Below are 13,720 nucleotides of genomic sequence, written 5' to 3'. Positions count from 1 at the left end.
TTAAAAATAAAAAATTAAGTAAAAACAAAGAAATAACAAGTATGAGAGAATACATGATACAACACTGTAAAGGCAGTTTCCTTAAATTTGTTCAATAGAATGGTATGTGATATAAATAATTTTTAAAAAAGAAAATTAATATAATGTTACGGTCATGCTCACAATTTTTAATCCTTAACATTTCCAGTTTTCTTAATTTCCCAACAAAGAAAAGAGCAGCATGAGATGGGAGAACCAGAGCAGCGTGTTGGAATTTCTCCTCCTGGGACTCCCCATCCAGCCAGAGCATCAGGGAGTGTTCTTTGCCCTCTTCCTGGGCATGTACCTCACCACGGTGCTGGGGAACCTGCTCATCATCCTGCTCATCAGGCTGGACTCTCGCCTCCACACCCCCATGTACTTCTTTCTCAGCCACTTGGCCTTCACTGATGCCTCTTTCTCATCTGTCACTGTCCCAAAGATGTTGATGGGCATGCTATCTGATAAAAAGTCCATTACCTATATGGGGTGCATTTCCCAGATGTATTTTTATATATTATTTGCTTCTATTGATAGTTTTCTTCTTGCAGCGATGGCCTATGACAGGTATGTGGCCATCTGTCATCCACTGCACTATACCACCATCATGAGGGAGGAGTTGTGTGTCTTGTTGGTGGCTGGGTCCTGGTTCCTTTCTTGTGCCCATGCCCTGTTGCACACCCTACTCTTGGCACCCCTGTCCTTTTGTGCAGACAATACCATCCCCCATTTCTTCTGTGCTCTCACTGCTCTCCTGAAGCTGACCTGTTCAGACTCCACCCTCAATGAGCTAGTCATCTTTACTGAGGCAGGAATATATGTTCTCTTGTCAGTGAGTGCTATTTTGGGCTCTTATATCCGTATTGGGGCCACCATCTTCAGGGTCCCCTCCACCAAGAGGATCTGTAAAACCTTGTCCACCTGTGGTTCCCACCTATCTGTGGTGTTTCTGTATTATGGGACCTTAGCCATTGCTTACTTCTTTCCTTCATCGAGCAATTCCAAAATCGAAGATATAATAGCTTCTGTTATGTACACAGTGGTGATTCCCTTGCTGAACCCTTTCATCTACAGCCTCAGGAACAGAGACATGAAAGCAGCTCTCGGGATACTTCAAAGAAAGGGATTACATTCCTCATGTGGTCGTTAGCTGTTCATATTCCTAATTTTCCTAGGGAAGCCACCAGTGATCTCTCATTGAAAAACTGCATCTGTGGTTATGGTAGATTGCGCAAACATCTACCACACTGTGCATTCCCTTTTTCATATGTGCAGTCTATTTTCCTTCACCTTAAATATTTGCAATGTTAGTGAATTTCTTTGACAAATAGATATTGGAAGTTATGTTAAAGGTCTCAAAGTCTTTGTAGATTCTGTTCCAGCTGCCTTTAGCTTGATAGAATGCTTGAAAATAAAAGGCCACATACATGGGAATTAAGATGCTTTAGAAGGTGTCAGCCATCCCACGGGCCGCCTGGTAGATGATTGCAAAGGCATGAGACCTCCTGTATAGATCAGCTGAGCAAAGCCCATGCCCAAAAGGCCAACCCACTCTACTATCATATAAATAAATGCTTTCGGTTTAAGTCAAAACTTTTAGATGGTTTCCTGTAAAGCAAAATGCAGTGTTTGCAGTCGTCTCAGACACAGAATTCAAAACTTGCAGTTTCTCAGAAGCTCCATGATAATCTCCATAACCAAATGCCCTTTCTTTCAGTATATATATTGTTCCTCTATTCTCATTTAGCCCTCAGTGTCTGGCATTGCAAGTGACTCTCATTTTTGTCAAGTGTGAGAACAATATTCCTAATTGTGTTAAGGAACTGCGTACTTGTTGGAAGAGATGTGAATGACTTACTATGATACCAAAATACCTACACAGGATTTTCTGAAGGAATATGATACATCAGAAATATATCTCTTCTTTAAGAAGAGAAACACTTTCAGAATAAGATTAGAGATCCAAATAATAATGTATTTTGTGTAATTACAGCTTTTTACTGCTTATCAATACCATATTGAAAAGATAAGAATTCTCAAACGTGGTATCATACTTTTCTTGATAAGATAAGAATTCTCAAACGTGGTATCATACTTTTCTTGATTAACAAAAACATTCCTTGGCATCCTTAAAATTGAGTTGAAACTCTTAGTTTCAAGATTTGGTGAATATTATTTTAGGTAAATATCATAAAATGTGCAATTTGAAATTTAGGAATAAATCGTAGTACATATTTTTATGTAAGTGGGATAGCCATTAGAATTTGGTTTCCCCATCATTTTGTCTTTCATTTCCTATGGTTGTAGAAAGTAAATGTACTTCCAAGTGTTTAAGGTAATAGAACTCAGAATCTTACATATTTAATGTATTTTCTAGTTAATATATTGTGTCTGTTGATATGAAAAAATACAAACTTATTTCAAAGATTTTGGCTTTATTGCCCTTTTGTTTGTGCCTGTGTGAAGAATCCATCAGTGGAGCACAGAACAGTGAACCCCATTATGAAATCCCCAAAATAATGCAAAATATACTTTTTCTCTATGTGAAACTTGGGAGGGACTGCATAAATCAGCCTGCTTCATTATCGACTAGAAATAAGTTACATTTTACTCCCAACATTTTGGGAATAAATTACCTTTGACTTTCAACTAATACAAAGCCAAAGGTGTAACTGTCATTTATTCTTTGACAATTATCTACCATGTCCCTGGATACTTCTGGAAATGCACAAATTTGAAGCAAAAATAGTTCTGCTTTTTAGAACTTATATTTAGAGGGAAGAAAATAAGAACAAGCATAATAAATCACTAGATTTCATGATGTTAACTGGTATAAAAAGCAGCAGGATTAATCGAAGAAAATGTGGCATTGGTGTGGAGAAAGTGGTCATGATGGCTACTGGGTGTGGGGAATGGGAGGAAGAGATGAGATGTGGAGGCGTTTTTGGGACTTGGAGTTGTCCTGGGTGGTGCTGCAGGGACAGTTGCTGGACATTGTATGTCCTCCCATGGCCCACTGGGTGGAATGTGGGAGAGTGTGGGCTATGATGTGGACCGTTGACCACGAGGTGCAGCGGTGCTCAGAGATGTATTCACCAAATGCAATGAATGTCTCATGATGATGGATGAGATTGTTGCTATGGAGGGAGAAGCGGGGTGAGAGGGGTGAGGGGTATATGGGGATCTCATATTTTTTGAATGTAATATTAAAAAAATAAAGACAAAAATAAAAAAAAATAAAACATACATTAAACATCAAAAAAAAAAAGCAGCAGGCTTAATTCACTCAACACGAATGTCACAAAGTTTCATCCCTGCTGTTTCAAGTACTAGAAAGTCATTCCTTTTTATCCCCAATAATATGCCCTGTATGAATATGCCGCATTATGTTTATCTGTAAATCTGATGGACAAGTGTGTTGCTTCCACTTTTGCAATTATGAATAATACTGTTGTGAACATTATTGTATAGATTTCATGTTGAGTGAAGTTAGCCACCATACTTTTAGGAAATGCTCATAATAAATACATTTCCAGAGAAAGAAAATAGTTTACAGTTTATTAATGGTTGGGTGGAGTGGTAAATTAAATTATGTCCCCAAAGAAAATTACATGCTCTTAAACTCAATCTGCATTCTATGTACCCATTTGTAAATGGGACCCTATGAAGATATATTTTCAGTTATAGTGTGGCTCATTTATGAATAGGATTTTCTAAATTCCTAGATAAGTGTTGCCAAACTGAATCTGGACAGGCATCAATCTGAATGCCTAATAAGAAAAGAAACTCAGATGCCCAAATCAGACAACACACAATGCATGTGAGATTGCCATGGGACAGGAGACAGAGATACAAGGCCAGAGTCCCCAAGGATTTTGACCAGCTGTCAGCAGAATACAAGGACTTCAGGGAGAAAGCAAGGACTTAGTGATGCCTTGATTTTGGATTTCTTACCTCCCAATCTCTGAGCCAGTAATTTCCTATAGTTAACCACCCCATTTTGGGCGTTTGCCAGAGCAGCCCTGGCAAACTAAGGCAGGTGTAAGAGGAATGCCAGAGCTATTACTTAATGGCACAGAAATTCTGCAGAAGAGGAATGGAAAAGTTTAAGTTATGTATGTAGGTGTTAATAGCACAATAGAGTGAATATGATCAGTATCAAAGTATTGAATACTTGAAAGTGTATAAAAAGGAATGTTTTGAGTTGCATATGTATAATTACAAAAAAGGTAGGAAATTAGGGATCGGATGTATCTTGAGCAGTTAAGTGCCCACCTCCCACATGAAAGGTCTTGGGTTTGGTTCCCTGTGAGTCCTGAAAATACAAAAACAAACAACAAGCAAAACCAATGATAAATCCAATTCAGGGAAGCTGATGTGGGCCAGTAGTTGAGCACTGCCTTCCAACATATGAGGTCCCGGGTTCAATGTCCAGCACTTGGTAACTCAATAAATAAATAAACATTTAAAAGGTAAGAAATTTTTTTAAAAATTGCAAACCAAGTTGTGTGAAGACATCAGGAATGAGAGAACAAGTTGAAATTTAAGTTCTACAATGAACACTGGTTTCATCGAGAAGTAGCATTTGAACAAAGGATTAAGATATCAGGATAGTGAGCCGAGAGGATATCTGTAGGTAAATCATCCCAGGGAGGGAAAGTAATTGCAAATCTGCTGAGATAAGTGAATGCCAGCTATACTTCAGGAAAAGAAAGGAGGGTAGAATGACTGGCAGGAGTGAGGAGGTACAAAAGCAGTTGGAGATAATTTTAGAGCTAAAGGAGAGCAGATTTTATAGGACTTGCAATTTAATTATTCCTGCAAATTTTTTGTGAAGTGCTTGAAAATTTTCTGCAAATAAACAACATGATTCAGCTTTTAAAATTATTATCCTGGCTGCTGTGTTGAGAATAGACAGTTGGGAAAAGATATATGTGGAAGAAGCGAGAACATCTGAGAAGCTATTACAATAGTGCAGTTAAGAAATTAAGATATTTCAGTCTATGCTGGTAACAGTGGAATTTGCATTTTCAGGACTTGGAGTTGTCCTGGGTGGTACTGCAGGAACAGATGCTGGACACTGATTGTCCTGCCGTGGCCCACTGGGTGGACTGGGGGAGAGTATAAACTACAATGAAAATCATAATCCATGTGGTGCAGCAGTGCTCCAAAATGTATTCACCAGATGCAATGAATGTGCCATGATGATGAAAGAGGTTGCTTATGTGGGAGGAGTGGGTTGAGGGGGGTGGGGGGTATATGAGGACCTCTTATTTTTTTTAATGTAACATTTTTTAAAAATAAATAAATAGAGAAAAAAAGTCAAGGACTACTCCTACTTTTTCATTTAAATAACAAAGCTATGTTGAGCTACAATGTTTACATGTGTGAAACCAAAGGTATACATGTGTGAGCAATAGAAAGCAATGAGTATGTAAATAATAGCAAAATATAGCTAATATTTAATGAAGACTTAATAAATGCCAGGGAATCTAAATATGTGGTGTGTTTCAATTCACTTAATCCTTTAACTTTTTTAAGGGGTAAGTTTACCATCATTCCCCTGAGATAGTCTCATGTGGTTAATGAAGCACTCATTTCTTATCTCAACTGGAAGTGCCAAGGAAAAGACACTGTCAAACATTACAGAGGTATTCTGCACACATGATCTCTTTGGAATTCTTGGAGAATCCATCACTTTCCCTAATGCCCTGGGTGACCTGTTTCAGGGAACATTATCAAGTGTGCCCTGGCCAATTTGATAACTTCTAGTGAATCAGTTTACTGAGAATGTCTCCAGTTTTTCTTTCCTTTTCCATCTGTATGGACACTATTTTTTTCTTTCAAGGATAGTAGCCTATTGTTCATTAATTCTTATTTATTATAGTATAGTAAAGTTTAAAAGGAAACAAAATGTATTTGATTTTTTAAAAAATTTAGACTCACCTTGAAACCTCTTAGCGATAAAAACTCATTTGCATTTAATGTTTCCCCCTTTAGTCTAGGTCTTTCTCCAAGTGCATCATTAATTGGTACTTGGTATTAATCCCTTGGTGGCATGGAGGCTCAGACCTGGGTGTCATGTCCCACCTCGAGGGAAAGGCAATGGATTTATATACTGAGTTTGGTTTAGAGAAGGCCACATTCAAGCAACAAGGAGGCCCTCAGGAAGTAACTCTTAGGCAATATACATTACTACACCAAGTTTCAAATTCACAAGATCAAGGTTCATAAGTACAAGCATCAATATCAAGGGCCAGGGGTATTGATCTACCCTCTTTTGCTAGACACTGTCCGTATACTCTAGAGACTCTTCCTACTCTATGAGAGAGTGTAGCAGGACTGACCTGGATAGAAATTCAATATTCTGTCTGCTAATCTGTGGGTCTCCATCCACCGAGACAACATCTCATCAACACATGAACACACTCAAACTCCATAGATGCATGCCCAAGTGCACCTTGCCCACACGCACCTCTTTTTATTGCTGAATAATATTACATTGTGTGAAATCGTAGCCTTAGGAATTCTCCCCATTTAGAGAGATCTGAATATTCCTTCTACTTCCCCCTAAATAGACTGCCTCCATCTCCGGTATGCACTATTGTATGACTTAAAGCAGGTAATACTTTGTGCCAGGTTTGTCTGACCTATTTCTATATAACAATGCTTAAGCTACGCTCAAATGATTCCACCTGCAGGGTAGGGTGAGCTAGAAGACAAGCATTCTAATTCTGTATTTTGTGCCAGTAGTCTTCATACCTATTTATTTTAATATTTTTTTATTTTTTTAAAGATATTTAGATTACACAAAATGTCACACAAAAAATAAAAGTGATTCTAATATCTCCACATCCCACACCTCCCACCCTTCCCCATATTATCAACTTCTTTCATTAGTGTGGTACATTCATTGCAATTGATGAACATATTTGAAGCATTGCTACTAAGAATGGATTATAGTTTACATTGTAGTTTACACTCTTTTCCATTCATTTCTGCAGGTTATGGCCATATACATAATGACCTATATCTGTCATTGCAATGTCATTCAAGACAATTCCAAGTCCCAAAAATGCCCCCATATTACACCTCTTTTCCTTCTCCCTGCCTTCAGCACCTCTAGTGGCCACTGTCTCTACATCAATGATATCATTTCCTTCAGTGCTCGTGATGGAGTTGGTAGGTGTAGGTCCAGGAGACTCAAATCTTTGGGCTGTCCTTGTGCCAGCTGGACCCTGAGCCTCAGTGGAGTTACAACAATTACTCTCCAGTTCATTGGACTCACCCAGGACATAGCCATTTTTTTCTGTTGTTTTTTTTTTTTTGGTTTTGTTTCTTTGTTTTGTATTGTTATTGTCTTTTCTTTAAAAGATAAATAGATCACATAAAACGTTACATTAAAAAACATAAGAAATTCCCACATATCCCACTCCCACCCCACCCCCACTCCTCCCACATCAACATTCCCTTTCATCTGTAAGGCACATTCATTGCATTTGGTGAATGCACCCTGAAGCACTGCTACACCACATGGACCATAGTTTATATTGTAGTTTACACTGCCCCCAGGCCATCCAGTGGGTTATGGCAGGATATACAATGTCCTGGCATGTGTCCCTGCAATATCATTCAGGACAACTCCAAGTCCCAAAAATGCCCCATATCACATCTCTTCCTCCCCTCCCTGCCCTCAGCAACTCCCATGGCCACCATCTCCACATCAGTGATACAATTTCTTCCATTGCTAGAGTTACAACAGCTCTATAGTAGAATATGTCATTAATTATATATGTGTACATGCATATGTATGTGTATTAGTCAGCCAAAGGGGTGCTGATGAAAACACCAGAAATTAGTTGTTTCTTTAAGGGATATTTATTTGGGGTAGGAGCTTACATATACCAGACCATAACGCATAAGTTACTTCCCTCACCAAAGTCTATTTTCCATGTAGGAGCAAGATGGCTGCTGAGGCCTGTGAGGGTTCTGGCTTCCTAGGTTCCTCCTGTCCAGGGTCTTGCTTTTCTCTGTGCTCAGGGTTCCTCTCTTCCCAGGACTTGCTTCTCTTTCCTCTGTGTGCTTACTTCCCGGGGCTGCAGTTTAAGACTTCAGCATCAAACTCTAACATCAAAACTCCAAAATTAAGAACACCCCAACTCTGTCCTTTGCCATGCCTTTTATCTGTGAGTCTCCACCCACCAAAGGACAGGGACTCAACACACTACTGGCACAAGAGGTTTACCTGATTACTTGATCAAGGTAACTTCTGAATCCAATATAATCTAATATATGCAGAGGAAAACATCAGTTTACAAACATAACCCAATATTTCTTTTTGTAATTCATAACTATATCAAACTGATACAGTATGGTATCATATTTTTATAAAATACAAAAACAATTATAGTCCAAATTAAATTTATAGTGTACTTACATACTCCAGCATGCATTACCTCATTTAATTTTTTTGTTTACTTTTAATTATATATCAAAACGCTGACTAATCAAGGATTTGCCTTATTAAATTTTAACTTTAACTTCATTGATTTCAATACTTTACACTTTACAGGTAATGAAACAAGGCTGAGAGTTTCCTTTCTTCCTAGGGCCAACAATTAATGATGGCATTGTACAGTCCTCACTCCAGGATTCTGACCCAGAACCTATTCCAGTCTGGTCTGACCTACTGCATTGGCTACATCAAAGTCAGAGGTGACTGAGCTATTGCTGCTTTTAGTCAGAACTCTGTGCAGGCGGAGAGAAGCCGTGGGGGCCCCATGTAATGACAACTTCTCTGGATACTACCAGTCTGGTCTCCCTTATCCAAGCTTATCCCCAAGGTCTGATGGGAAATTGGAGGCAATTAACCTGGTAGATTATTTCCTTGGCCAAGAATTTTTCTGAATCCTCTCCAGTTGGTAAAATGGTAACCTGCTGTTTTTTACTCTGGACTCAAAGTCACACATAGAGAGCTTTAGGGTCTTGGGCTCATAGTCTTTCACTAAATCTGTTCTTCCTGGTGTCATTAAGAGTAGTGAGACTCAGGATGTGAGTCAGAAAATGTGTGCACTCGCCAAAGACTGGCAAAGATCAGAGAGAGTTGCAATTTTTCAGTGAGCAAAGTATATCTGTGTGATTATAGATCTGGCTATATATTTCTGTTGTTTCCACACACTTTATTTGCATGTTGTATTAGTCAGGGTTCTCTAGGGAAACAGAATCAAAAAGAGGTATCTGTCAATAGCATGTGATTTTATAAGAGTCTCTCACATGGCCGTGGGAATGCACAAGTCCAGGTTCCACAGGTAGACTGCAACCAGTGGCTCCAATGAAAGTCCAGACATGGTTCTTGATGAGTTCTTAGAGACATCAGCTGTCCAAAGACAAGCTGGGAAATTCTCTTTCCATGCTGGAATCACTTCCTCTTTTGAGGCATTCAAGTGGTTGGATAAAGCATCACCCATTGCTGATGGCAATCTCCCTGACTGATGTAATTGTAATCAGCTATCTATGATTTACCACTGCAGTAAAGTCAATGGTGACTAAAGTTCACAAATATCCTTGTATTACAGTTAATCCAGTGCTTGCTTGACCGAACAACTGGGCACAATTACCTAGTAAAATTGACACAATAGCCTAACCATCACACATGTGTAACATATTCTCAATTCAGTCTCTGCATATGGTGTGTGAGCATAAGTGTGATGGTGTGTTTGGTATGTGTACTATGCACCTGACTCAGCCTGATTTTGCCCCTTTTGACCAAGAACATAAGCTACAAATAGACCCCAGTTAAGGAAGTGCATGACTTGTATACATGAATGGACTCTCTTAATGAATGTCATTGATCCCAAATATTTGCTGTTCTCCCTCAATATTTTCTGCTTTTTCACCATTGAACTGATAACTTAGCTAAGTAAATAAGAGTGTAGAATTGGAGGAAGACTGATGTACTCCTTAGGTGGTGCTTAGTTTTCTGACTTTTTCTATAACCAGAATTAAGAGTTAAGGCTTCAAATAATCTACTCAGTGTTGAGGGTGTGTGAGATCTTCCTTTTGTTTGTGAGATTCATTTGCCTGTGTGTGAGATGTTTGTGTATGCTGATTCCATTTTTGTGACTTCCATCTATTTTATTTGTGGGTAGTGATTGTGTGGCTGTCTGTGAGTGAGTGTGGCCCACGTGCCTCACACACTGACTCTTCCACCTGTGCTGTAGCAACTGTTGGCCTGAAGGCTTCACTCTTAAATGAGGGTGTATGTGTGACCAACTGTGTTATTTGCTTGTTACATAATTGTGAAGAGGCATAAGCATGCAATTGTATGACTTGAGTATGATTCATGTGGAATTTTTTAGTTCATGTGTGCTTCCTTATGTAGTTCTAGAAACAGAGAATGAATTATTGATAAGAGATATTCAAGGGTACTGGCTGTTTTGTATTTGGACGTAGTTGTGCTGTTTATTGTGTGCTGTGTGTTCAATCATTGTGAGCATTAATGACCCACAGATTTTCTGTGTGGTTATAGGTGGCTAGAATTCCCAAACCAGCAACTTCAGTGTGTACACATGCATTGTGTGTGTATGTGTGTAAGTAATTTATATATGTATTTCTGGTTGAATCTTAATTAAAAAATTTTCTTAAAGTCTCTTTCAATAGTGGCCATATTTCCTCTGAGCACCAATAGGTTCTTTTTTTTTTTTTGGTCTTTATTTTTTTAATGTTACATTCAAAAAATATGAGGTCCCCATATACTTCCCAACCCCCTCACCCCACTCCTTCCCCCATAACAACAACCTCCTCCATTATCATGAGACATTAATTGCATTCGGTGAATATATCTCTGAGCACTGCTGCACCTCATGGTCAATGGTCCACATCACAGCCCACACTCTCCCACATTCCACCCAGTGGGCCATGGGAAGACATACAATGTCCAGCAACTATCCCTGCAGCACCACCCAGGACAACTCCAAGTCCCAAAAACACACCCACATAACATCTCTTCCTCCCACTCCCTACCCCCAGCAGCCACCATGGCCACTTTCTTCACACCAAGGCCATATTTTCTTCTATTACTAATCACAATAGTTCATGAATAGAATATCAGTAAATTCACTCTAATCCATACTCTATTCATCTGTCCTGTGGACCTTAGAATGGCTGTGTCCACTCCACATCTATATCAAGAGGGGGCTTAGATTCCACGTGGATGCTGGATGCAATTCTCCTGCTTTCAGTTGTAGGCACTCTTGACTCCCTGGTCTGGTGGTTGACTTCTTCACCTCCATGTTAGCTGAGTGGGATAAGTCCAATAAACCAGTGTGTGGGAGTTGCAAGTCTGTTGAGGCTCAGGGTCTGGCTATCACATGGTCAGTCCAGAGATTCAGGTCCCCTGGTTATACATTAAACCCCAGCACCAACTATAGTTCCGGTAAAAGTAACAGGAGAGACTTGTGGAAAAAGATCACATCTGAGTCCACTCCATCACACAGAAACACAAACTTCAAAGTAGGGCCAACTGATATGGCACTGAACTCCATTTGCCATGACCATAGAACCTGTGGGTCTCTGTAGCCCTCAGAAGAACTAATACCTGGGGTTGTACCTACTTTATCTGTCTCTGGGACTCTGCTCAGTTGTGCATAAGGGCAACCCCTCTGAGAACCACCTGGCTCTTTTGGAGACTCATAGCCAAATAAACTCATTTGGCCTTTCCATTTCCCCCTTTTCTTCAGGTCAAAAAGCATTTTTAACATCTGGTATTATATGTAGACTGAGATATTCTGCTGGTCTGAGTTGACCCTTTTATTCAAGGATATTTTCTAGTTACATCATCATTTGGTACTTGGTAGTAAACCCTCAGTGCCAGGGAGGCTCACTCCTGGGAGTCATGTCCCATGCTGGGGAAAGGCAAAACACTTACATGCTGAGTTTGGCTTCAAGACTGGCCACATTTGAGCAACACGGAGGCTCTCAGGAGGTAACTCTTAGGCACCCTGCAGCTCTAGGCCTTGTTCTTATTTCAGGTACACAGGCTCACAAGCATAGTCATTAGTATCAAGGGCTCATTGTTGGACCTTCCTTCTTCTTTGGTCTTTGCCATTGCACTTGGGAGATTGTTGCTGTTCCTTTAGGGACTGTGATAGAACTCCCCTGGCTAGGAACTCAGCACTCCCTCAGTTGTTGTTTTTAATTGTATCCACTATGAAAATATCCAAACATTTTTATGTACCCTGGATATATGCCCTGTAGAACTCCCTGCCAAACACGTGTCCCCTGTCAATAACATCCCACACCAGTATTCCTCCCTTACCATTGTTGAAACTCTCTGTGATCCAAAACTTCTTCAAAAGTGAAGCCCAATATATTGCCAGGTTCCATTAATAGTAAAATGGAATATAGTGATGAGTTTAAAGGTTAAATATAGAATACATATTAAATTAGAAAAATTAAGGTAAAAATAAGTTGGAGTATCAAAAAAATTAAAAATGTGAAAGCTTTGTTTTTGATGTTTTGCCTTCCATCACTGCAATAAGTTTTGCTCTGTATGCAACTTGGCAAGACAACTATTTCCATCTTTTCTTCAGTGTCTATATCATTTTTTTTTCTTTTTTGTCCTAATTATTAAGCTTATCTTCACAAAAGTTTTAGATCACAGTAATTTATATATACAATATACAGTACTCCCACTTATCCAACATAAAACCCTTTTCCCTTCCACAGCAAAAATCTTTTTACATATTCATACTATATTTACTGAAACTGATGTACAGATATTGAGACAATAGATTTCAAACAAGGTAACATTTGAGTTTACATTGTGGCTTATATTTTAGATTATAAAATTTTCTAAATTTTTAGTTATCTTATGTTTTACATTATGATTTACATTTTAGCCTATCAGCTCCTATATATTTTTGGTGTAATTTTAAATGTCTTATATCCACCATTGCATACTTTTGTGGGACACTTCTATTGCCCACACAGTTACATTGGTTCCATCTATTCAATACCTCTTTCCCCCTCCCCTTAGGGCCCACAGTGACAGTCAATCTTCATTGTTTGAAGAGCCATGTTCAGAGATATTTGCAACAGTATTGAGGGCTTGACATGCTCAACTGCCCTAATGCGCTGGGAGCCACCATTTCTCTCGAGAGATACAATTCCCTCTATCTGAGAACATCAGTCCTCCCCAGATGTGTGTATACCTTCACTATCATTATATGGGTCTCTAGCCAATGATATAACCCACTATGGCAAAATGAACACTCACATACTCCCTAGGAACCAGTCCTGTGTTGGATTATGCCCTTTAAGCATCTTAAATAGGTAACCTTCCTTATTATATTTTTGAAAAAGTTTTCTCAGCATTATACTCTCAACCAAATACCTGACAATCTCCTATGTTCGTATGTTGCCCGACCCTACCCCCAATTTCTTCAGCGATATTACCCATCTTCCTATCCCTAGCCCCCCTCAAGCCTGCAAAGCCCCACCCAAAAGTAACCCTATTCCCCTATTTTATCACTTCCTTGTACAAATACTTACCTCCAGCTTATCATAGATTTCACCCATGTAGGTGTCAGTTTGCATCCTTCCTCTACCCCCCAATTCCCTTTAAGCCTATCATGCAGTCTCTAGCTCTATAAGGCACCTTGGTTCATTTATTTCATGTCATTGAGGTGATGTAGTATTTGTC

The 13,720-nt window shown here is 39.2% G+C and overlaps 1 protein-coding gene across 1 annotated transcript; it reads left to right on the top strand.

Moving 5' to 3' along the window:
• The first annotated feature begins 220 nt into the window (after nt 1–220).
• LOC101427809 (olfactory receptor 1J4-like) lies at nt 221–1,168 on the top strand. The gene has a single exon (XM_071216532.1). The coding sequence runs from the start codon at nt 221–223 to the stop codon at nt 1,166–1,168; it is 948 nt and encodes a 315-aa protein (XP_071072633.1).
• Nucleotides 1,169–13,720: the final 12,552 nt, after the last annotated feature.

The sequence above is a fragment of the Dasypus novemcinctus genome, chromosome 8 (genome assembly GCF_030445035.2).
Source record: "Dasypus novemcinctus isolate mDasNov1 chromosome 8, mDasNov1.1.hap2, whole genome shotgun sequence".
Lineage (NCBI taxonomy): Eukaryota > Metazoa > Chordata > Mammalia > Cingulata > Dasypodidae > Dasypus > Dasypus novemcinctus.
This window is presented reverse-complemented; position numbering and strand designations above follow the sequence as displayed.

Bases quoted from the DNA above. Each gene is read 5' to 3' on its own strand.
- LOC101427809 (XM_071216532.1), top strand. From the start codon at position 221: ATGAGATGGGAGAACCAGAGCAGCGTGTTGGAATTTCTCCTCCTGGGA.